Source organism: Drosophila santomea, chromosome X (genome assembly GCF_016746245.2).
Source record: "Drosophila santomea strain STO CAGO 1482 chromosome X, Prin_Dsan_1.1, whole genome shotgun sequence".
Taxonomy (NCBI): domain Eukaryota; kingdom Metazoa; phylum Arthropoda; class Insecta; order Diptera; family Drosophilidae; genus Drosophila; species Drosophila santomea.
Genome location: NC_053021.2, coordinates 12848359 through 12873793, shown reverse-complemented (window position 1 = coordinate 12873793; position 25435 = coordinate 12848359). Strand labels below are relative to the sequence as shown.

Genomic DNA, 25435 nt, shown 5'->3' with positions numbered 1-25435 from the left:
TGCTCTCTCTCAAGTTAATTTAAGAAACAATTAATCAAGTTCTTATTTAATTATACAAATTTAAAAAAAAATAGTAATTATATAATAATAAAAATAATAATTATAACGGGGGAAAATGCAAATAGTTTGTTTTGTTGTAGTAGCTGTTTTTGTTTTTGCTGTTGTTGTTTAGTGGTTACGGATGTTTGCTTTTCAATATCTATTACTATTCGTTCCGTTTTCTCTATGAATCCATTGGGAAAAGGAGAAATGTATATTTTCTATTGCTTCTGTTTGGATTTAGACATATTTTCCGATAGCTTGATCCTTTCATTTGCTGATTGTCCATATAGATGTGGTCCTAACCGTTTTTTCTTGTTATCGGTAATACACTTTATATTCATATTGATGAGTGTTGTGGCTGAATTTTTCATTGTTTTTTTTGTTTCTTGATTCTTCTATACAAAAGCTCCGAGACAAAACGGCGGTCAAACAAAGTATATTCATTAAACTTGTGGATCTCTTCAATTCACTTAGGAGGCAGGAAGTTCTTATGGGTGGAAAAGGGTCGTCGCTGGGGGGATAGTAGCATAGGCTTTGCCAGCGACCGGAATTATATTTGTTGCTTCTTCATCATCAACATCATCATCATCATCATTATTATTATCTTCTGTTGTTGTAGTTATATCTTTTTCTTTTTCTTTCTGGAGACACGGCTCCCTCTCTATCTCTCTCGCACTATCGATCTCTGATCCGGCCCGTCCGAAAGGCAATAGCTTTACATGTTCTCGAACTGATCGACGCGACGCTTTGTGTTGCCCTTGCGGATCTCGCGGAGCGTCTTGTACTTGTCACGTCCCTGGCGAACGTTCTCGCGATGGATCTTGTCGTTTGCCGTCTCTTTCGTCTCGTCGCGAGACTGCGCCAGATCTTGTTTCAGAGCCTAGAATGTACATTAAATGAAATTACTTCAGACGCTTCAGGAAGTTTGCAAATCGATTTCAAACCCACCTTAAGCTGATCGTGCAAGCGCTCGTTGCGCTCGGCCAGCGTGCGTCTGTCCTCGATGGGGTCCTTGATATGCTCGTCGGTGTCCAGGTCACGTGACACATCGCCACCGGCGTCGCCGTTCGTCAGCTCCTCCTCGTTTTCGTTCTCATCCTCGGCCACGTGGTGGTGCTGCGGCGTTGTCGATGCGGCCAGCAGAGCGGCAGCGGCTTCAGCCTACAAAAATGATAATATTCAGTATAAAGTTGAACACGAAAGCGAATCAAGAGTATATTAGTTGGTTTTCGGTGCCAACAAATATATATAAAAGTATACCGCAATGACCTGCTTGCGTCGGGCATCTTCCACCTCGTCCTGCAGACGCTTTGTCTCCTCGTCCTTGGCGTTGACCTCGTCCTGGATGCGCTGCACCTCCATCTGCTTGGCCATGATCTCCTCCTCGAGCTTGAGCTTCTCGACGGCCTCCATGTTCTTGGCCTCCTCGAGGCGCTGCAGCATCGCCTGCAGCTCCTTCTGGCGCAGCTCCAGCTCATCCTTGGCGGCCTGCAGCTGCTTCAGCTGCTCCTCCAGCCGGCGGATCATGTCCTGGGCCTCAAGCAGGTCGCGCTGCGAACGCTCCATGTCCTCCTGCATCTGCTTCAGCCGATCCTCGTACTCCTGCTGCTTCTTTTCAGCGCGTTCGCGTGCGGCCAGCGCCAGCTGCAGCTTCTCACTGAAAGACGGAAGAACACCGAAAATAAGAATGCGAATGCTTGCAGATTACAGCCCTGCATGAATCAAAGTCAACGGAGCCAACATCCCGCCACTCGGTTCATTGAAATTAATCGTTCTGTAATGATATGTTTGAATCATTATGTTTCGGGTCATTGAAACGTTGAATCATGAGATAGCCTTGTTTCATGCTGGGCTCTAATACACATAACATAACTAGATTTCTAGTACTAACCGTTCCTGCTGTTTGGCATTCTTCTCCTCGCGCGCCTGCGCCTTCATCTGCTGCACATCGATGGTGTCCGGCTTGCGGCGACGCATGTACAGTTCGTGGTTGCCCATGCAGAGGGCCAAGATGCGCTTGTTGATGCGGACACGTGGGGCAAAGAACATAAAGTCCGGGGCCTTCTTGTCGATCGGCTTGATGATGAACTTCTTTTCCGAGAAGGAGATGTTGCGGATCTCGGACCACGGGAAACCAATCTTCGGCGTCAGCCTGTCGTCTTGCTCGTAAATGTTCAGACCGAGTGCGTCCACGCCCAGCCAAAGATCCGTGCCCTTCTTGTTGCGGATCTCAAAGTAGTTGACGCCATACATCTCCAGGTCCTGGGCGATCTTCAGATACTCCATCATGGCGTCCTCGCGCAGCATGCTGCGATGCTCCTGCCACCAGGTCATGATCGACTGCTCCCACTCGTCCTTGGACATCTTGTGCTGGTCGATGACGCGCTGCGGCAGCAGGCGATCGTTGGCCAGGAAGCCGGCTGTGTGGGTGGTCTTGTTGTGGTCACCGTGACGCGCCTGGACGGCGTACGAGGCGAGCAGCACGGATGTCTCTGGCGGACAGTAGATCTCGTCGGTCAGTATGGCATTCTTCACCTGCAGGTAGAACAGACGCAGGGTAATGTCCTGGATCAGCTCCTCGGCCACATCCTCGGGATAGAATTTGGCACGGAATCTAAACTGCAAGGGGTTCTCCTTCTTCACATCCTGGTTCATCACCTGTGGATAGCGAAAACATGTCTCTATTAGATTCGGATTATCAAAAAGAGTTTATAAACTGGAAATGGATTTTTAAACGGAAATAAACAATTGGTTTTCCTGATTCGATAAATAAATAATAAACGTAATTTCATAATTTCAAAGTGCATTCGTCTGAGTGTTACCCATGTCGAGAACGGCATTGATCCAGTCTGTTTGTTGTGGTGCAGCATTAAATTATATACAGAGATGGCATTTATTAGTGATTTTGGTCTCTAACTCGCTAGTTTAACTTAGGCTAAGCATTCAGAGGCGTGGCAAATACATATTACAATTGGCATTTTACGGGGTAATTGGGTCGTTGTGAATTCATGATCTAGCTGGGACTTTTTGGAGGTGTGGTTTGCTTGGCACATATATATTCTCGATATCTGCCCACCATATCATCGGCGTCGTCATCCTCTTCGCTCGTCTCTGAATGAGTTACTCCATTGCTGTCGGCTGTCTTTTTGTCCACATACTTCTTCACACGCTTTAAATATTTTATGGTCTTTATGGCCGGCGATTCGGGCTATATTATATACCATACATTATATTTATAAATATTGTTTACATGCCCTCTTAAAATATACATCATTTAAATATACATTTAAACTTTACTGTTTAATGGAAGCAAATGCATAGTTAGTTGACTTATCGCTCACCTTTTTGTACAGCTTGATCCATGTGGAGTCGCCCTTGGAGTCGGTGTACTGGAGTCCGAAGAACCAAACCTCTCGCAGGCCGATCGTCTTCACCACCTGGTCAAACAATTGTTTGCCCGTCGTCGTCGACTGGATGGCGAACTCAAGTTCCGCGTCCATTGTCGTGACGCGCACATTTAGCTGAAATTAGTAGAGGTGAAACAATGCTTATTATCTTTCCGAGGAATTTCAATTAAATCCTTTAAGTGCCTTTTAATGATACTTAAATGTAAAAGAATGCTGATTGTCTGTTTGAATATATATTTTTTAGGCAACTCATGGAGTAAGTTAAAAGTGTCATCCATGACATGGAAAGCTAACTAGATCGTGGCATGGAATACATTCAGCTGGGCAAACAAACACAATTTTTGCATGCTCGCCAGCCAAAGACAAGAAAAAAAAGAAACAAAATTGACACCTTTCGATGAACGTGGCGTGCAGAGGGGAACCCCCACGATTTGTTTAGGGGTCGATGGATTAACGGGATTTGAGCGGACCGACATGTGAGGAGGGCACGTGCCAAGAGCTCCCATTTCGCTTTGGAGGATTGGATTCGATTGCCACGGCTTGCATAAGTCGGGCTTTCGACCAGCACATACGTTTCATCAAATGGGTGAAAAAGGCTTGAAAAATGGGTGAAAAATGGGGGGAAAATGGAAAGAGGGAAAATGAAAGCGGGCCGCAGTGAAAAATCACGCTTGGAAAACAGCAAAGCAAAAATCAATCAGGCATGACAATAGCAACAAGCTGGAAATGACCAGCTAGATACTGGAAATAAATAGGGGAAAAATACAGGGTGTGCGGTGTTCGGTGTTAATCGGTGGTTATACAAGAGAGAGGGCTTAGGCGCGCTATCTATCCCACTGCGCGTGTCACTTGACCACCACTGTTTATGAAAAGGTGGGAAATCGAGGGAAATTCCACCCACAATGCCACCCAACACAGCACATGTCAACTGTACTAGCTGCAGCATGCCATTGCGCAATCGGCCAATTTGGGTCAAAGTAAATGCGATCATAGATCAGAGTTGGGGTTAATATGCACCGCAGACAACAGATCGCTTTTCATGGCAAACAAATCTATGCCTAGAAACCATGTTAAACGATTTAAAAGGAATTAGAAAACAAATACACTTAAGTTACCAAAGAGTTAATAATTATTTGTTAAGATTGATTGGACCAGTTCCAATTTAAAGGCCCCATCGAAATGCGCTTGTTTTGTTACCATTTTTCAGGGCATGGGAAAACAAAAATGTAGACCCAAGTTAAAAATTTTGAGTTCCCCTGACGCAAATTTCATCATTTGGTTTGGCTTGGTTTTAGTTTTCAGCCTGGGCTCATTGTTTTGTTTTCGCTTTCTGCTGCTGCTGAATGCAAATCAAACGTGACACAATGTTAGGAAATTGAAAACGTTTTTCATTTCAATCCAATTAACGTTTTTAGGTTAATGCAACCACCGTGGTTTCTGTTTTCCCCTGGCCACCGAGAATGAAACAAATGAATGAAAAAAACTGAAAACACACAGCTATTCACAAAACACAAACGGAAGTTGGAGCATAACCAGTTTTTCAAAAAAAAAAAAATACATTTTTGATTTGAAACCACAAAAGTGCAGCACAGGAAAAAAAGAAAAAAAGGGCGCTTTTCCAGCGTGGAAATTCGTGTGGAAATGCAGTAGTGGTTTTCAGTACCGTTTTCCGTTTGACGCTGACTCCGCCGTAACGCGGCAAACGGACGCGGCTGTCGGAGACGACGACCATTTTGGGCACCGAAAACGGGTTGCGCAGTAGCTTTTGAATTATTACGCCTTTTCAATGCAAATCTCCGGCTGGGAAAAATGTATATTCTTCAGGAGCACACTCCGCGGGAAAACCAACCGAACAACGCGGACACAACGGCCAAATTGGAAAAGCGGAAAAGCACAAAAGGCGACGATTCGATTCTGTTGTCCAGCGGCAACTGAGGAAAATGGAAAAGTCACGGCACGTTTTTAAGTCGCCTCGCCAAATGAGGAAGGCGAGCGCAAAAGGAAAATAAATATAAATGGTAGAAAAACACTGGGAAAGCGGCGGCGTCGGCAGAACGCAAAAGAAAAGCTAAGGGAGCACAACAAAAGTGAACTTAATTTCTGCCCAAGAAAATGGGAAATGGAAAATGGAAAACGGAAAATGGGGGAAGCGAGCAGAATGGTTGGATTCACACATTTCTGTACGAGTCATTCGTTGTCAAGTTAATATAAATTGCATGTTAATTATGCATCTAAAATTGGACAGCGGCAACGACCATAAAAAAGAACTGACCAGACTACCGACCATAGAGGTCAAATGGGTCTCCAGAACGAGAGGAGTATGCGAATGCAATGGGGGTCAAGCAAGTGGTCCACTGAAACTTCCTCATGGAAAAATAAATGGTAATGCATATTTATTCGTTAGGAAGTACTTTTTCTTATGATCAAGTATAGTAAACATTGTAGCTTTAAATTATTAGTTAGAAAATAGCATTAAATAGGTGTTTTTCCTGAGGCACACTAATCATTTGGCCAGCGCTGTGGCCGTAGAAACCCAGCCCCAAGGTAGGCAAACAAATCAGCGTCAATCATACGACGCGTTGGCTGTCAATTCTGTTTTATTGGTGCCGCTTCGGGCCTCAAATAGCAATTAACCCCTCCCCTTCCCCCCTCGGATATCAAGCTATCCAAACACACACCAATAAACATCTAGGTATGGAAGAGGAAAAACTATAGCGAAAAAGGGAAAGTTATGGAGAAACCATTCAAGCACGATGTGCATTAGCATCGACTGCACTGGACAGAGAAATTTCCCTAAAAGGGAAACGGCTTCTTAAAGTTGGATTGTAAACAAAAACATAACAAAGTCAGGGGAATCAAGTCACCAAAAATCACCATCGAATCATGCAAATTGTATTATGAAATCACTGGAACACGTGATTGTGTTGATGAACCTATTGCAATACATCCATCAACTATCAAGTCACCGCAAAAATGTCATTAGACCATTGCTGTTGATAAGAACTTTTCCGTTTGCCAAAAAGAAATCAAAACATGCCAAAAAGTAATTGGCAAATGTCGCGAAGAAAATGGTCTACTTTCATATCAATGACGTCGACTTCTAATCCACTTTTCCCATCTGTATATCTGATGAAATTTGTTGGCAAGTGTCCAAGAATAAAATAAAATTACCGACGTCAACAGTTGGGCCAACATGACGAAAGTTCTGATCAAAATACTGATACTACTTTATTTACGAGTTCAACGGAGCAATATTTCGAATGTTCTGATCAAAATACTGATATTTTTAGTCGCAAAATAACAGAAAAGCGATTTTCGGCAAAAAATCATCATCAAAAATTGGCCATCCCCCCAGGAAAAGTTCCATTAAAAGATGGAATCCCTCTCCGCAATTGACGACAATTGTGGTTCAAGTGCTCTTGATAAGGACACAATTTCCGATAACTGATAGCTGACAACCTTTTCGTTGTGATTTAATAACTAATCTTTAATAATTTACTAACGTCGCCGTGTTTGTCATATGCTAGTGCAAAACATTTGCTTTATCAGATTTGATTTTGGTTTCTTCCCGGGAACCCAGTGATATATGATTACCATTATAATGGAATATTTCGAAGTTATTATAATGCTACCTAATCACGACTACTTGCTATATATTTTTATAGTTATTGGTTAACTTACCGCTTTTGGAGACATTTTGTAGCTTCGTGTCTTGTCGTATTTATCGAAACAAAATGTTTTCTTCCCAGGATTTTTTCGGCTTCAATCTTTGTTGGTTTTGTGCTGCAATCTGCAAAATAAAATAAATGAAACAAAATTAGTAAGCATGATTAATACGCAGAAGTCACTGAAAAGCGAAGTGTATTATGCACATTGCACTTATTTAGCACCAATTAAAAACTATATATTTTGTTATCTAAAACCTGTGACACGCGTTGTTTCAGTTGCAAATCGAAAGATCACGATGTGAATGCAAAATTTCTTGCACAATTGGCACTCTTTGTATAATTTGCGAACGAATATAATAATAGCCAGCAACTAATATATATCGCAGCTCGACCATGTGGTTATATCTGGTATAGATTTATAAGTATTTATGATTTCACCTGGCAGTTTGACAACAAACTGCAACCGACACTGAGCACCATAAACATTGAGATACAGATACAGATACAGATACACATTGGTGTCCATATTTATACGTCGCTGGTTACTTAATTGATATAATGTATCTCAGCTGGATAACTTCCTAATGGCCAAACGGAAATGGTCGTGTTTATAGATGGGCAAAGTCTGATTCAGAAGAATAAATACACAACCAGCGATATACTATTGTTTACCAGCTAATAAATTATACTTTTATATGATTCATTTTGGATAACACACTTTTAATGCTGTAACTGCTCACAAGTTGAGGCTTTACCCACAGACAGAAAATAACTAAGAATTACATATGCTACGCAAACGATATTTGCCTGTGGAAATAGCCATGTTTACATTTGATAATTAACTTTTCTCCACTGTGGAGAACTCTAAACACTTAAGGTTTACGTCGAAAAGTTTGCTCTTCACAAATCTGCCAGCCATAATTTGGCTTTCAAGCAAAGTGTTTGCTCCCCTATTTGGTGTGCACTTGATATTAACATTAACATTAACGAATGGCGAAAAGTGCTATTTTGAGAGCATGGAAGGCTGCTGGCTGCCCCAAGTATGAATATCCAATTAAATTTGACACAATTGACATTTGAACTGCTCCCCCTTCCCAAGGGGAAGGTGAAGGGGTCACGGGGCAGGGGGCAGGGGACAGCGAGTTCGGCGGTTCACGTGACAAACCATGACGTCAATGGAACAGAAATAGTTTGCTTTGCTTTTTCCGCGTATCTCTATCTCTGTTCTCTGACGTTCGATATTTCTAAGCAAATGCAAATAAATAATCATTAGCTGCAAAAGATATTTGTTCTTTTGGATACTCTATACTATAGACTGGCATTAAAGTACTAATGTTAGGACAAAATATTCAGCACTCGTATAGAGAGCACCTGATCGATAAATATCGATACATTCGATCAATTTAAACTGGACTTTAATGAATTTTAACATTAATGATACTACTGCATTTAGCTTTCTAGCTTTTAGCTTCTGAATGCGAATGCCACGATGGCCATTAGCAATCTCCTAGGGTATCGTAAGCTGGATCCCTTGGGATCTCTGGTTTTTGGTTAAAAATATTATTCGAATTGAATGTGGTTCAGTTTGCACAAATTATGACATCATGCCACATTTATTATCGCCACTGCGTGAACTTGAAGAGGGCTCCTCGAAAAGTGGAATGAGCTCATGCTTCTGTGCCTGGTGCTTGGTGCTTGTGAATGGGTCGCTTGGTTTCTTTTTTATTCGAGTTTTTGGCTCTGCTGGTTGTGCTAATCAACGCCCTCGATTTCCTTTCGCCTGATACTCGTATCTGAAACGAGCGCCATCGTGTCGCCAAATGAATCAGAATCGGTAATTAAGTGCATCCTGCCTCTTTTTCTCTGCCTTTTTTGCTTGCATAGTTCTGCTTTTTTTAGCTTTTTCTGCCTTTTTTGCTTTTATGAATAAATAGGGAGAGAGAGAGACCGTGGGGAACGCACAGCGTCACTTCCCCTGATTGCGATTTTATTTTATTTAATTTAGATTTTTTCCCAACGCTCTTGCTCTCCCAAAGCTACATAATACAAACTACACACTACTTTGATCGCTGGCCGCTGTGGCGGAAATGATTTGGCAAATTTATCTGTAATTTATTCAGAAAAACGTTTAAAACTTTAATTCAAATGCCGGTGTAACAGCCACACACACACTGACGGCAAAACTTGCAAACGCCTCAATTACTTTTTTTCATTAGCTGGTTCATTAGTGTGTTTTAACACGATTTTGTGTTCTTGATATTACAGAACTTATTCTTTCGTCATATAACTGGGTTGTTACCCAAATCGAATCATAATTGACTATTCCCACACTCATTTACTCAGTTTAAAAACAAACCTTTGCGTTTGCATAACTTAAGTTTCCCTTTTCGGCGACAGACTAGAGATTCCTCCCTTGGAGAGCATTGTTTTGTTTATGTTTAATATCCATTAACTACATTAATGACTCCAAAAAAAAAAACAAAAAAAAAACGAAATGTTGAAAAATCGAGCCAAAGTAGAGACGGCAAAAATCACGTTTATTGTTTGACCACCGGAACCACACGAAAAAAAAAATTAAAACACAAGCAAACACACACTTAATGAGAGGGAAAAACTGTTATTGCGTATGCGCAACGCATTTTAAAATCCATCAAATGAAATGAAGTCAAAAGAGGGGAAAAGGCGCACTCCTCCCGCAACTGGTCGCTTTTACTTTTCTTCACGTTTCTCAAAAAAAACACTCATAATGGTAATAATAATGGGCTTTAAATAAAATTATGTCTGGCCGGAGCACTTTTAATTTCAACCATTATTTGTCTTTTTTTTCAGCGCTTTTCTCCTCTCCTCTTCTCTGTTCATGGCGAGTGAATTTCCCCTCCCCAATAATTAAATGCGCAACCGAAGGCAATCAAGCGATTAGCCCAAGCAAACTGACCAAGTAAACTATATAGGATATATATACATATATGTACACATATATATGCAGCGCTAGTTTATGAATGGAATTCGAAATGGGCGGCAAAACAAAGCGGGTAAACACAAAACGAGAAGCAGCAGACAAATCTTAATTACATTAGAATTAAGGTACCTTTTTCAGTTCTACCCATTAATTTGAGCCCTCGCAGCTGTTCATTAAATGCTAAAACAACTCCAGCAAACAAATAGAGCAGGCAACAAAGCAATTCATCAACTTGGCGGCAGTTTTTCTTTAAAAAGAATTAAAAGCACTACTTTATAAGGTCTGAAATAACAGATACCTCGCAAATCGGGCCCAAGTTTGGGGTATATTTACTCTCGGACCTCAATATTTCATTAGGCATTTGCCAAGATTAAAGTATACTCGTTTCGTAATTTGTTTAGTGCTCTTATCAAAGTTGGTTAACCGATATATACCATAAAATCCCGCATAAAATTTCTGATACGTAATCACAGTTTATGGGACTTGTGCTCTAAACCTAATAATGGGTATACTCCACCAAATGTGGAACTCATCAACTTGACGTCAATTTTGCTTCCAGAAGTAAAAAAAAAAAAAAAGAGTGAAAAATTAAACTAAAACAAAAATTAGACAGAAGACATAATAACAAATGTGACGATTTAATGAAGCAAATTAGGCTTAAATGTTCTATATAGCAAAGAGCAAACAAAATCGCGCACGTAAAGAAAATATATGACGGGGGGGGCAAAAAGAACAACAATAATAAAAGCCCACATGGAAGTCCCCGAAGGGGGGAAGTACAGGGTATGCGGGGCGGAAAATGAGACACCTCACGAAGAGGGAAATGAAAACATCAGCGATGCCACAATTAACACAGCACGCAAATACATTAGCCATTCGCTCGCACACACGTTTCCCCTTCCCGATTTGCCCCACTGTCGTCCCTGCCTACAGGCCCACTGTCCATGGCTTTCTGTCATGTCTGCTTTTTAGTTCCCTCTTTTTATTGTGAAACTGCCAACTCACAAGAACAATTAGTTCTTTTGTGTGGCGGATTTATTTGCTTTGGTACTTTATTGGGGATTATTAATGATCGAATGACTACCGTGTTTTCAAAAGCGTTTACCAACACTGGACGGGTGAGTGGCATAGGTAGCTGGCAAAGAATACATCGTTCTATCTATGAAAGACCAACGTGTCAGTTTTAAAGTTGACAACTCCCCGAGATCAAGGTAATGACACAGCTGAATGCCTATCATCCACTGGATGATGAGCTGTTTCCACTCCATGTGGCCAAACTCCGTTATGCAAGCAAGCACCCAACCACCCAATCCCCACCCACTATTGATAGATAGATTGCCGTTAATTGTTTTTGTCAATTGTCAACGTACCGCATGCAAAACACACGCAAACAGATACATGGTCGGCCATTTGTTGGATTGTTGCTTTGTTGGTTTGTTGGTTTATCTAGCTGACAAATTTGGTCCCCCGATTTTGGGGGACGGCAAGTGAATGAGACAAGTCAATCAATGGAAAGTTTTTGTGCGAAGTAATATGCCAATGCTAATTCATATCGAATTGTGCTGGTGGTGTGGTGTTGAGTGGTGTGTGCATGGGGTTACCCTGAAATTTTCATTGTTATTCGAATCGATAATCTTAATTGGGTCAAATTACATAAGGGACATGCAGCTTATCAGCACTGGCCGACGAACGATACCCATTATAATGGAGCCGGACATTGAGCACGTTCGCATTCGCATATGTCATTGTTTAACACCTTTGTTGGAAATAACATTTAACTGCCACTGTGCTTTTGTGGCGTCTGCTAGATAAGCTGTATTTGCACCACCACCTAAATAATAATTGTATTTATTTAACTAAGAAATATTTGTAGGTAAGTTAGCTATTTATAGTCAGTATCAAAAAAAGTAATTCCCCTCACACGTACAGTGACGAAACGAAATGCATTCCTATATCTCTGAATGTATTTATCTGCTTTAGTGCATAATGTACAAAGTACGTGAGTTGTGTTGGATCAAAGAAATTGTTTAATGACTTTCGGCTTCTGCCGATTTGTGCTCTTTGTCGTGTGTGTTTTACAACACGTAGAATAAACTGGTAAACTGTTAAAAAATGGTCATAAAATCAAGTTAATGTTGTCAAAGCCACTTCCGCTTGAGGTAACAACAGCGACTCATAGCGACCCAACAACGTTTACAATGAAATCATGTGCATATCTTATCTAACTTCACAAGCACACTCACACACTATCACACTCATACGCAGGGCAATTGGCCTAAAAATATTTTATTTGCCTCACCGAACAGAAAAAAACGGCTAGACGAGAGCGGTGCGGAAAAATTTTGGGGATGGGGGGAAAAACAATTAGGAATTGGCAAATAGAGACCCAAAACGGAACCAACTCCTGATAAAAGTGGGGGGATATCATGTCATTAGCCCACACAAAAAAAAAAACAACAACAAAAATAGCAACAAAATAAACACTATGAAAAATGGGCAAATAAAAAATTGAATGGAGCCTCAGACGTACACAATTGGGTCGCATGTTGACAAGACATCATCAGCAATAATCAACCTCATCGACTCGAAATTGATAAATAACAGGTTGTTATTTGCCACATGCCACAATAAAAAGGATTTCCAAACACCGATTACTTTTTACGGGTTTTTGCAGAGTCCAAAATATATGCAAAAGAACTAAATAAGATGCTTGAAAAGATCATAGGAATATGAATAACATTAATATCAAACATTTACCAACACTATGTCACGCACTCTTTCACCATAACCTTTAATGTTTTCGAAGTATTGACACAAAACAAAATTGCTTTTAAAAATAAGCAAATTACCCAACAAGTGGTAAATGCGTCAATTAGCCGCGACAAATTTTGAAGTACCATAATTATCGGGTAACAAAACCAGTAACGCTGAGCACTCGCCATTCCACAAGTTACAAATGGAATGTTATTCATCGCTAAATTCCTAAACTACCAGTCACAAAATAAACAAATAACTAACCAGTTACCAAGCAACAACCGCCACATAGAGATTCTTCAAAAGGGGGTACACTCAGGTACTCAGGTACTTGAGCATGTACCCGAAAATCAGGTACAGTCAGCGCATGAGTATGTTAACACGTTACTCATCCGCCCCGTTGCCCGTTTAGTTTAGTTTTATTGGGCCAAAGCTGCGCCCACTTGTTGCTCTGTGCCATTTACGACTATTTGCCATGGCTAATGCCTTCGTTTTGCAGTTCGGCAATTATTATTTGAAAGACAATTGTCAAATGGATGGATAAATGAGGGTTTCATTTCATGTTGTTTTCATTTTCGGTTTCTGAGGATAGTAGTGTGTGTTATGAAACGCCGACAATTTGCATGCACTGCGCGACGAGGCATGGTGGTTTATGATGCAACCAAAGCAGCTGATAGGAAGAGAGGGGGCCGACAGGTGGATAGCTCCATCTGCCATTAGTTATTTTTATGTCCGTCGTCCGCATATTATTTGCAACTTATTTATGACTGACAACGAGGCTGTCGCTGGCTCGGCTTGACTTGGCTTGTTAGCTAATTTCATTTCATTTCATTTCATTCGAGTTCAGTTTATTCCAGTTGATTTCGGCGGCGGCCCCGCAGCTCGAGTCTCAAACACTCGTGCAAATATTGCAAACAATAGCTATGGCGATAGCGATGATATGGAGGTACAGATACAGATAGATGGAGACAGCCACTAAAGGCTGAGGAGTAAATAATATGCGTGACATTGGGTTTTGAGGTTATGCATACGTTAATGTGCAGGCCCCAACTTCAATTGTTGTCTTGACTTTATTAGTTTGCCGACAATGAGATAAAAAATAAAGTACAATATAAACGGGAAAATTAAATACAAAACTGATAAACTCATAGAAATTTCTAATCTCTGAGTCAAGCAATTAATTTATCCTGGTTTAGTGAGTCAGTTGCAGAAATGTTCTGATAGCCGACTTTCCGAAAAGTTGATTGCCATTTATTTTGGTTTACAATGACTCACATTCCAATCCATTATGCAAATTAGGTGACTAACAAGTCTATTGCTATTTAACCAGTATTCATTATTTATATAAATTGAGTAAATTTTGGCCAAAATAAATGTTAAACCTAGAATTGCCGTACTAAATGTATACACATTGCCAAAGTACCTATTTTTATATAAATCCCAGAATTTCGATGGTGATAAATTGATGACAAGGCTGCCAGAAATACATCAAAGTGCCCAATACATAGTCACCGAAATCCCCATTGACCAATATTTTTCCAGAGTGATTTATATGCAGTCCGCAAAGCACGAAGGAGAAAAAAACCCAGAAAAAAACACACAGGCCATTAACAAATAAGCGTTAATGAAAATGTGCACACAGGCAAACAGTCGCACTCAGCATCACACACACAGCTGCCATTAAAACAACATTAAAAAGTAAAACAAACAGCCATGGCAACTAAATTTTTCTACTTTTTGTTTTCCAAGTCGCCGCTGGAGATGATTACATTTCGATAAAAAACCGAGGGAAGTGCGACAGGGACGGCAGATAGCTCAATGACAAGGTAAACACACACATACACACACACACAAACACGGCTCAGGTGACAATGCAGGTGTGTGCAGCAGTGTTGTAAAAAGCTTAGGTGCGGAAGTGTTGATTAATTGCTGCACATCCGTTGTTAGATAATCATCCGATAATAGAAAATAATACGTTTAGTTGAACATTTCGAAATGCACACATAGCAGCCACTAGATTTTCAAACCCATTTCAAAAATTTCTAATCTAAAAGTGTTATATTTCTAATATTAAAACTATAAAGCTCACCAACAATCGAAATATAATTTGCATTTACCATCACTTGTCTTCATTTGAACACCAGTGCTGCACAAAGAGGTCAAAATATTTAATATTTCACCTTCACTTCTCTATTCCCAATTACTTGCAGTGCCAAAAATATGTGTGCATAATTGCCACTTGAGACGGAATTATCTTTGCATCTCACTTATGTATATTTACATTTCAATTTTTACCCACAACACTTTGTTTCACCTTAAATTTTTCCCCAAATAGGCTGCGTTTCTTGGTAAAATCTTGACACCACCCGACACCTGAGTCATAGAAAATTCAATTGGCGTTAAATTTAATTCGACGCAGTCCCACAACCGCATTTTTGCCTTGGCAGATTGAAATCGAGTGTGGAAGAAGCAAAAACAAATCAGAGAGCAAAGCAAACAATCAATTGCACAATTAGTCACTTCTTCAATTAATAATTCACTATTTTTAACTGTGCGCCAGTCAATGATAAAGCCGCCAATGACGACGATTATGAGGTTCACTGTATTGCCGTTGACGGCGATGGTGAGCTCAGGTTTAAGCAATTTCAAAAAAGGCAGCACATAAAGCCAATAATAGCTCTAACTCTAGCACAGCATGGATAAAAAAAACTCTTTCAATCATGTTTCAAATGTATTACCATGCTACAACAAAGCTACAAAGAATAACTTGCGAATTGGTAATTGAAAGTTCAATAATATCATGATAAGTAACGATAAGTGATATATAACATATAACAAGTACTAACTACAAATTGTTCGCAGTGCATGCCATGAGAAATTTATCGCATTTAACAGCAACAAATTTTACACCTTGAACTTTGACGCAACACGAAAGCTTCGCTGTCTCAGTCGACGTCGTCGTCGTTTAACTTGAAGCTCGAGTGCAATATGTCTGGCGATCTTTCAGGTAAACCCCCCTACTATGTGGCCCGCCCCCTGCCCCCTGCCACGCCTCCTCACCTTCGTCGTACGTGGAAACGTGCCCATACATACGCAGCAACCAGACAAAACCCTCGCTCGCACACAGGGGCACATGTAATTGAAGTATTCGAAGAGCAGCAAAAAAAGACGTAATAATAAAAACACAAACGGGGGAGGGGGGGAAAAAATAAAAAAAACGAAAGACTACGAGATATGAAAAGCAGAAGAAGAAGCAGCAGATGCTGCCTAAGCTTGTCTTTCAGTTTTTTGGTTGTGTGTGCATTTTGTGAACAGCGAAAAGAACAACTGGAAAACACGGCAGTAAGGTGTTAAGAAGTAGCGACTACCCTGCACTATCTATATCTTCGAGATACGCAATACAAAAACTTATATTTTGGGAAATGAGGCTGAAATATATGTAAGCTTGCTTATTATTTTATTAAGATTCATATAACATATTGATAATATCTCAATCAATATAGCTTTGTGCTTTAAACACCCTGTTAATACCCTAAATCAACCTGTTCTTTATTTTTCACCGCAACTTTTTGACATTTTCAGCATGAAATTCGCGCTAATGAGAACTACAAACAGGAATGTTTTTGTTTTTACATTTTTCGGGCTTATAATGCAAATGAGCTGAAGTTATTGAAAACCAATGAAGCGTCATCAAATTGTTTTTAGAACTCTCTCTCTCTGTCTCTCTCTCTTCTCCACAGTTAGCTGACCTTCACCGCCGAGAAACAGAGAATTCTCCCATTCAGTTGTTGGCTATTTCACTTGGGTGCGGCCAGTGGGAAAAAAAAAAACAAAAATTAACAACTTTTGGAGGCTGAGACAACAAAAGAAAGCTGCGGAATTTTAGCAATGCGGCCAACGATAGATGGCCAATGATCTCGCCCTCCGCCTCCTCCTACTTCCCCTCCTCCTCCTCCCCCTGCTCCTCCTGCCACCCACAAAGTGAAAAAGCCAGCTAGACGGCAAACAAACCGCTTTTCCTCCAGCTCAAATATACCATTATCACTCAACAGGTGGCCTTTGGATTACAGGTGGATTTACTAAACGAGTTTCGACTTTGCAGCCAACTATTTGCAACGTAATTAGCCACTAAAAATACATGCAGCAATTTGTAGTTGGAGTTTGGAACAATTTTAATAGATATATAAACTACGGTACGGGTTAAAAAAAGAGTCCACTCATTTGCCTCTAATAAATAAGCCATTTAAAATGACTTTAAATACGACATTTTTAGGGATTTCACGACGAATGGATTTCAACTTTTGAGCACGCGGTCAGCGACGAGTGTAGATAAAAGTAAGCTTATGCACCTGATAAAACATTTCATTTATATACACACACTTGCACTCAAGCACACACACTCAGGTACACACACACATTGCACAGAGTGGCAAAAGCAAACTCCGAAAATATAAAAAATGGCTTAATAAAATGCTGAAAATGTACGTTAATGTGCACTACTCTATCATTTGAGAAATTAAAAAGCGAATTTAAATGCATTGAGACACGCGCGCAAGTTGCCAGCGATCATCGCATGTCAGGGGCGTCCGTCCCCCTTTTTCGCTCTCTCTTCCCCCCCTTCCAAAAAAATTAACCCATGATGGGATTATGATGATGTTACTTGGAGTGATAGTAGTGATGTTTATAAACTGTAAGCTGCACCACTGAGCCGTGACTACTAGAATATACTAAAATCATAGGATATCAGGTTTGAAAGATATCAGGTTTAAAAGATCCACAGGCAAAGAGTTTGCTTCCTAGCTGAATGATTTGAAAACGATTTCGAAAACATCATAATCGATTCGAGTAATGGCCAATTATGCTGGCATCCCCCCCATCGATTTCTCGGTAAAACCTTACGCAAGAGGAAGTTGTTCCACGATCGACTTCCATATTACCACTAATTTGGCATCGATTGCATTTCACGACCGTCCATATCCATATCCATATATATATAGAGGCGGTTGGATCTCTTTCCTGTCGACTTTTCCGACTTTTCGACTTTCCGCCATCGCAAATAGCGGTTAGTTTCGGGTTTGGTCTTGGTTTTGGTCATTTACACTGTCCACCAGTCTTTCAACTTGCTTATGAGCGCGCTGCCAAAAGGGGAGGCGGTTGGGGAGATGGGGATGGGGTGTTAACCCGCTGCCGTGTGTGTGGCACTACAGTGATGTCTATCTCTTGGAGGACTGTAATTACCCCAGCTTAAGCAATAAATATCAGAAACATTTTCATTTCTATAACAAAAAGCATGTAACCGGCTTTTATAATAAACCCTAAAAATGTCCGACTCAAAAAGTCAGATGCTTTGGCAACGCCTTTGGCGAGTTATCACTGTACTTGCTGACGCTTTAGCTGCTGGTCAGAGATTTTGCTGCTTCTCTGCGCTTTTGTTGCTGCCTTTTAGAAAGTATGTCAATTTAGAAAAGCCGTTGACTGTCCACCTCTGGTCACTAACACGGGCACACAGCGACACTCACACAGGTGCACCACACAAGCACACAAAACACACAGCTTCACACACACACAAAACAAACACGGACACACACCTGTGCAGGTGCGCTTAACTTTAGTTTTTGGACTTAAAAAAAAAAAAGAAGTTGTCTTTGAATGTTGAAAATACCAACCGCAGTTTGTTTTAGCTTCTTCTTGCTTCACGATTCTTCTTCTTCCTCGCGTTGGATCAACACTAAAGAACACACGAAAAAAAACGTCAAAAATTGCGGGAGCGACAAGGAGAGAGAGTGTGTGTATCACAACGACAACAACAACAGCATTAGCAACAGCGGCACAACGCACACAACGGTAATCAGTGACTGCTCAGAGAGAGAAAGTAACGTCTGTTTGAAACGAGCGCGCCGTCGCGACTGTCTGTTTTTTCGCAGCCGCGCACGGCTGCCGCGTCGCTGCCGACGGTGGCGTCGCTGCTCTCGCTAGGCGCAAAGAGAGCCAACGGCTCGGAGCAAGTTGAGAAAAATTTTATAATGGCTCAGCAAGAAGAGAGAGCTTTGTTCGACTGATGGATACCCTGTAAGAAAAAATGAGCTTCTTCACACTGGGAGAAATTTACATATTCCATACATATGCATTTGTTATTATATAGGTAATAGCGATAAAATGTATTAACAATTTAAGTCTAATGGTAATTTGATAAATAAATTATCTACGTTAGCTAACTTTCCTATTCGGATTTGGACACAATAGTTATTTATGTAGATCAAAACATCATTAATAAGAAATAGATAACGCAAACCCATATATGCAGACTTAAGAACGACAAATTTAAGGTATACAATACATAATGCCAATGAGGCAACTCTGAGAATATTATCAACTCCCGCAATCAATTCAGGTCAGTTGGGCTACAGGTTATTGAAAGAACGCTATAATGGTTGCATTGTTTGTGCTGATCCACCGTCCATTGTTGCAATTTGCGACTCTGACCGCCTGCGTAACGTTGCTTTCATGATATTAGTAAGTCGATCCCACGCAATAGAAATGGAAATAGAACTATAAGCAGTGCTAAGAAGTTTGCTAACATCGGGTGAGAGCCAGCGGATCGTATTCCCGAGTACCAAGTGTAAACGATATCAGACGTCAAGACCTTGGGTCCAACATTCCGGTACTCGCAAGCCTACATGCCAACATATGTACTTACAAACCTACAGAACAGTGCGATATGAGCATATCGCCAATAACGTACTTCAGGGCTTAGCCGAGTACAGTGAACCCTCGGCGGATTCGAAAACTACAAGAATATACCGAAACTCATTATCTCTGAAACTCATTGTCGAAGTTTTTGAAAAATTAAAAAAAGAAAATGTTATAAAAATCAGAGCAATAGTATGTGACAACAGTCTTCATTAAAATGCTATCCATTCTGTCATCTTCATTTTTGGGATATCAGCAATGCTCTCAGAACCAAAATTAGACATTACGTAGTTCCTGAAACGCGAAGCATGCTTGACAAAAAAAAAAGTTTATCAACTTGAGAATTGATAAAAACTTAGCAACAAATACGGCAAAATTGTGCAAACATAAATTTGTGTTATCACTCAAGTTGGCGCGTAAGCAAAATAAAAAAGGAAGAATTTAACGAACATTTTCAATGACTTAAAAGAAATGTTCAGCGAAATTAAATGCTATTAATAATCAAACAAATAATCTTATCCATCATGTCGTTTTACTGAACGAAATTAGTAAGCTTCACAAAAGCATTAAAAACGAATACTAAAGTTAATGTATTAAGGGGTTGAATTACATCTTATCTTTATATGTCTAATCCCATCCATCCATAAAGTAAAGTAACAAGCTGCTGAGAATGTTAATGAATCACTGTTAAAATCTTTAACTGATCAACAATGAGAAATGGCTATGAACTTTCCAGAATTTTTTCTCAGCCTTTTCTCAGTTTTAACAAAAGCGCCAACTCCTTGATGGTTATTTTTATTTATATTTTTATTTTTCGAGGCCTCTTTCACTTTCAAAAGCACTTAAACAACACACAAAAAAGCAGCAGAGACGAGAAGAAGAAAAGTAAAAGCCCACGCAGTGTTGTGCAAGTGAAAAAGAGAAAGATAAGATATGAAAATGCTTAAATCGAGTGCGAGAGGGAGGCGGAGAAAGGGGCGGGGTCTGGAGGTCGCCGGCAGTAAAGTACAACTATCCAGAACGCCGAAGTGAAGCTTGAACTAACAGATACTCTTCTTTATGGTACAAAACGTTGCTAACGTTGAAATGGTAATTGATTCTCATTGATCCCCAGTTTTTGGTGAGGGGCACATTTTAAAATAAACACATTGCGGCTGAAGAGCACAGCAGTTGCCATTCCAAAAATGAGTCCCAGCTTTTGTAGATCACGAGATTTCCCAAGAAGTTCTCAAGCTTCAACTTTAAATGACCCAGTGAATATCCGGTCCTCACATATTTATCATTATCTACAGACTTATCTCGCTGCATTCTCTTCTGACTCATTGCATTGATTAATTTTTCTCGCGCCGCTGCTTTTGGATAATTGGGTGAAGGGCGGGTTAGAATTACTCACTTGGAAAACTTTATGATTTATTAAAAGGCATGAGATGGTTGCTAGAATAAGCCTACTCTCCTCTGAGTCTCTCTCTCTCTCTCTCACTCTCTCTTTTGGTCACTCCAACTCTCCCGCCAACTCCTTTCTCTCTTCTTTCTGAGCGGCGATTGCTGCGATTCTGCACGTAGCAAGAGTCCGAAATAAATGAGTAAATGAGTTAGGCCAAAAGAAGGAGTCAAAACGAAATGCAATCGGAGAGAAATAAAAGCGAGCGAGAGAATGCAAAGATGATCGGTAAACAAACAACAAAAATTTGAATTTTATGTGCGGTCAAAAAAAAAACGAGTCACGCGACTTTACAACCAGTATTGCCAATTCACGTTGGCCAAAATGCTTGGACCACTAAAAAGATGATTAGGAAAAACTTTTATAGACAACTATAAGCAAGTTTAAAAAAACAAAAAAAAAAAGGGTTAAAAAGAGGGTCGCCATTCAAGATCGCGGAGCGTAACAAGTGTCATCAGGTGGCAACTCTGGAGAATTTGAAAGCAACGTTTTCCCCATTACGTAATGATCTTTCATCCTCTCTCTTTCGTGCGCTCTTTCTCCATCTCTTTTGCTCCCTACGCGCTTAACTAGTCAAGCATAGCAAACACACGAACAACAACTCGTTTTGGTTAATTAACATAAAAAACGGTACAAAAACAACAAAACACCGCACACTTGTTGCACCCAAAAAAAAACAACAAAAAAATAAACTGGAGAGGAATATATGTAAATAAATGAACGAAAAATGAAAAGCCGACGCCTGAGCAAACAGAAGAGAGCATTTCCAGAGAGCGGGAGAATCGGTGCAAGAGACGGGCGGAGAGTGGTAGAAAGAGAGGGAAGATCCTTTCCTTTTATCGCAAAATTTCAAGTTCGCAGACAGCTAAAAAAAATACTGCAAGCGAATTGCAAAAATAAGCGAATGCCTTAAGACACAGTAAGTACCCGAGAAGTGTAACAATATAACAAAACTTGTCATTTTCATATTTTATTTAATATTGCCATATAGGAATCTAATTATACATAAATCATAAGCTCTTTTTATGGGTTTCAAATATACAATAACATTTTATTTTTAATTTTTATTTTACCATCCTGTGATTTTCCCAAGTTGTCTACAGTACTCAACGATCGCTGTACCGCGATGGCAGTTCGGTCTGCGCCCTTCTGTTTTTCCGAATAAATACAAGTAGTAGGTACAAACAGACGCAACGATGACGTCAGGCGCTTTGCTTTCGGTGTCTCGCGCGCATTTCGCCTTTTGTGTTCGTTGCAAATTTTGTGTATTCAATGTCAAAATCCATGGCCCGAAACACGGCCAAAAGCCATTCCAAGTCCCCAAAAACAAAAACAAATACATAAACATAAAAAAAAGCTACAGCCAGACAATTGTGGGTGCCATTTAGGGATGGAAAAGTCAGTCAACTATATCACGTGGATCTCGGAATGCATTAATCGGGTGCAAAACGGTTGCGTTCTGTAACGTATCGGTTATGAATCGGTTCTACGCCGATTGGCTTTTAACTCGAACATTCTGAGCAACCCAGTTGGGATAATCATTTTAAGTAAATCGTTAGGCAATGAAACCAGTCTGCGTCTGTTATGCTTCCAACTGCATGATTCACTCGGTGATTCATTTGTTGATCTTCGAGATCCTCACGCAACCATCTTTAGATTCAAAGTTTGGGTGCTTTTTACCTGCCTGGGCGAATCGAGAAAGGAGGTTGGCAAAGGAGGAGAAGTTACTAACCAAAATGGCAACACAGGCGCGCTGAAACCGGTTTTACTTTCGTGTTCAACGATTTTTACTCTTATTTCATTTTGTGAGCGCATCAAAAAATATGCAAACGTAGAAAAACAAAAAAAAAAAACACACATTTCCAGTCAAATACGAAATGTGCTAATTGAATTGAGCTCGCGGAGAAAGAGTTGACCATTTTCCAAACTATAAATCAAATAATGAATGGCCGCGCAGCAAGCCAAGTGCCAGAAAGAGAGGAGTGTAAACAAAAAATAAGGCGGACAGCATCCGCTGCCAATGGCTGTGTGTGGGTGCGAGCGAGACGGTCGTTAGCCTAGTTACGCCAATGGTATTAATGGGTATCAGGGGTATATTGCCTACCCGTTGGTTAATCACTTATGCTAATAAAGTTTAATAAATACCGCATGCTATGTCTGATAAAACAACATTTTCCATTGCTATTGGGGATTATTGATGTATGAGAAAGGGCCCACTCTCCAGGGTATACGATAGTCGCACTAGCTGAGGCATGCAAATTTCTATGCCTGTTGGTTGGACTCGATCGATTTCCAGCAACTTGTTTCGGCGCATTGCACAGCGTTCGTTTGAGAAATGAAGAAGCTGACAACTTTGTCGCTTTCTCAGTGCCACACAAAACCGTTACAAATTGCCCGGGGAATGTGAGAAAAAGAGCGAGACGCCGATAAAGAGGGGCAGGGAAAGATATATGATCAATATACGACCAGTGATTAAGAGATCACACTTTTCATTTTCATGAATGATTTGAAAAAGCCTATTATATCTCCATAGCTTTTTAATGTACAACTGATCTTAAATCTGCCATCTGGTTTGTGTGTTGAGACCCTGACAATGCGCATACATGACAAATCACAAAAGAAAGCAGACATCGGAATCGAACAGGCATTAAAACAGCCTGAAAGTGTCCCGGTTCAATAATAATAAATAATCAAACACGATATAAGGGGGAAGTAGTGGCAGAGCGGGAAATTCTAACAGCTCTTCGGACCCGTATTAAAAACGGGCCGTCAAACTGCTTCGATAGCGATGAGCTTTGGATCCCCAGTTAGTCATGATATCAGAGTAGTGATGGGTCCATAAAAGATGACTATGCACAGAATTTACTGGTAAATCTGTGAAACTCAAATGATGATAGCGAAAATCAAGCCAAAAATAATAAATACAATATATCATTAAAATATTTATTTCTGCTATCCTAGTTGCCTATTAAAATGTACAAGAAAATCTGGAATAAACTGTTTTTTTGTCTGCAAAATGTGCTAGCTATTTTCTAGCTACTTTGGTACCCAACTCCGATCGCCAGTTAATCTGGTTGGAAGGAAAAGCGCCTTACGCAGTTCCAACTGGAAGCGCGATATTCTAACTGGAAAATGCGACTTCATGCTAATGGGATAAGTGTGCGAAAGGGATGGAGCGTAGGGGAGGAGACAAGGGCGAGACAAAGGTGAAAAACTTTGGGAAAAACGGTGGTTGGAGTGGCGGCTGCAATTTTCACACGCTTTAGACACACACACTCACACCCAATTACACACGCATTTTGACTTTCAGCAGCTGCCCAAAAAAATTTAAAATTCACTCCCAAAATTCTAGCGCTTTCTCGCTCTGACGCCGAATGACTATTTAACCGACTTTCAGAGGCTTTGTGTGAAAGGGGAGTGCGAGAGGGAGGCAAGATAATTGAATTTACTATTTATTTGTAACTATGTTGTGTTGCCATTTAATTTGAAAAGTGGCTATTTATTTAAGCTGTTTTTTAATGCCGGTTAATGACTCACACTCCAATCAGTCTTTCCCTCTCTTTCGCACACACACTGCCACATACCGGTATTTCAGCGTTTGCTTTACACTCTTTCTTCTTTCTTCGCTTGTTTCACAATTCTTTCTTATTATTTAGAGTAAAAATGACGAGAAAAAACACAGTTAAAGTATGCAAAACTCACACACACATCCACATGCAGAGCACTTTTTATTTTGGCTTGCCGGCAATGGGAAAACTTGTGTTTTTATTATTTTTCAGGCTTTTTCATACGTTTTTCTTTTAGTTTTATTTTTGCACACACACGTAAAAAAATTGAGTTCTCGACGTTAAGCAAATCGCAAAACGAATAAAAAAAAAGCGGACAATAAAAACCGTTTTTTTTTCCAACGCTCAACTTTTGCCGGTGTGTGAAAGTATGCGTGTGTGTGTGAAAGAGAGCCGCGTGCTTGTGTGTGTGTGCGCTTGTTGCGCTTTTATCTTGTGCCTTGGAATTTCGTAGTTTTATTTTGATTTCCACTTACATTTCGTTTCTTTTCCAATTGCCGCGTGTTTTTCGGGGGCTTTCTTTGTTTTCCTGTTGCTTCGCAAACGAAAGGAAAAATCAAATAAACGCAAAAAAAATAGCCAAAACGAAAAACAAAAGGAGATGGAACCTAAATCGATACTATCGCGTTAAAGGTTGCCGCAGCGCAAGTCGTCGATCTGGTAGCGCCGTGTAAATCTCCAATCCAAGCGTTGCCACTGTTCGCACCATTTCAAAAGTCGATTCTTAAAATACTCGTTTTTTTTTTGTTAATTTTTAAATAATTTTAATTATAAATATATAAATAATATTTGGATATATATGAAAAATTAATAATTCAAGGCAGTTAAAAAGGGGTCTTTTGATTTATTTAAAAAAAAGCTTTCTTTGTCCATTCACAATTAAAGGAAACTTATGAAATAAACCCAAC

At 40.2% G+C, this 25435-nt stretch overlaps 1 protein-coding gene across 11 annotated transcripts; it reads right to left on the bottom strand.

Annotated features, from left to right (window-relative positions):
- Positions 1-159: 159 nt before the first annotated feature.
- Positions 160-25159, bottom strand: LOC120455489 (moesin/ezrin/radixin homolog 1). 11 transcript variants are annotated; one of them, XM_039641729.1, is made up of 10 exons: positions 18669-18720; positions 18497-18558; positions 7131-7239; positions 3384-3563; positions 3119-3250; positions 2865-2891; positions 1934-2700; positions 1303-1699; positions 991-1203; positions 160-922 (listed from the first exon to the last, which is right to left on the bottom strand). In XM_039641729.1, the coding sequence occupies exons 3-10, from the start codon at positions 7143-7145 to the stop codon at positions 758-760; spliced, it is 1896 nt and encodes a 631-aa protein (XP_039497663.1). In that variant the 5' UTR covers positions 7146-7239; positions 18497-18558; positions 18669-18720; the 3' UTR covers positions 160-757. The 11 variants fall into 11 exon arrangements, with proteins under 11 accessions (XP_039497663.1, XP_039497664.1, XP_039497665.1 ...); XM_039641730.1 differs by lacking the exons at positions 18497-18558; positions 18669-18720 and adding an exon at positions 25004-25159; XM_039641731.1 differs by lacking the exons at positions 18497-18558; positions 18669-18720 and adding an exon at positions 24664-24811.
- Positions 25160-25435: the final 276 nt, after the last annotated feature.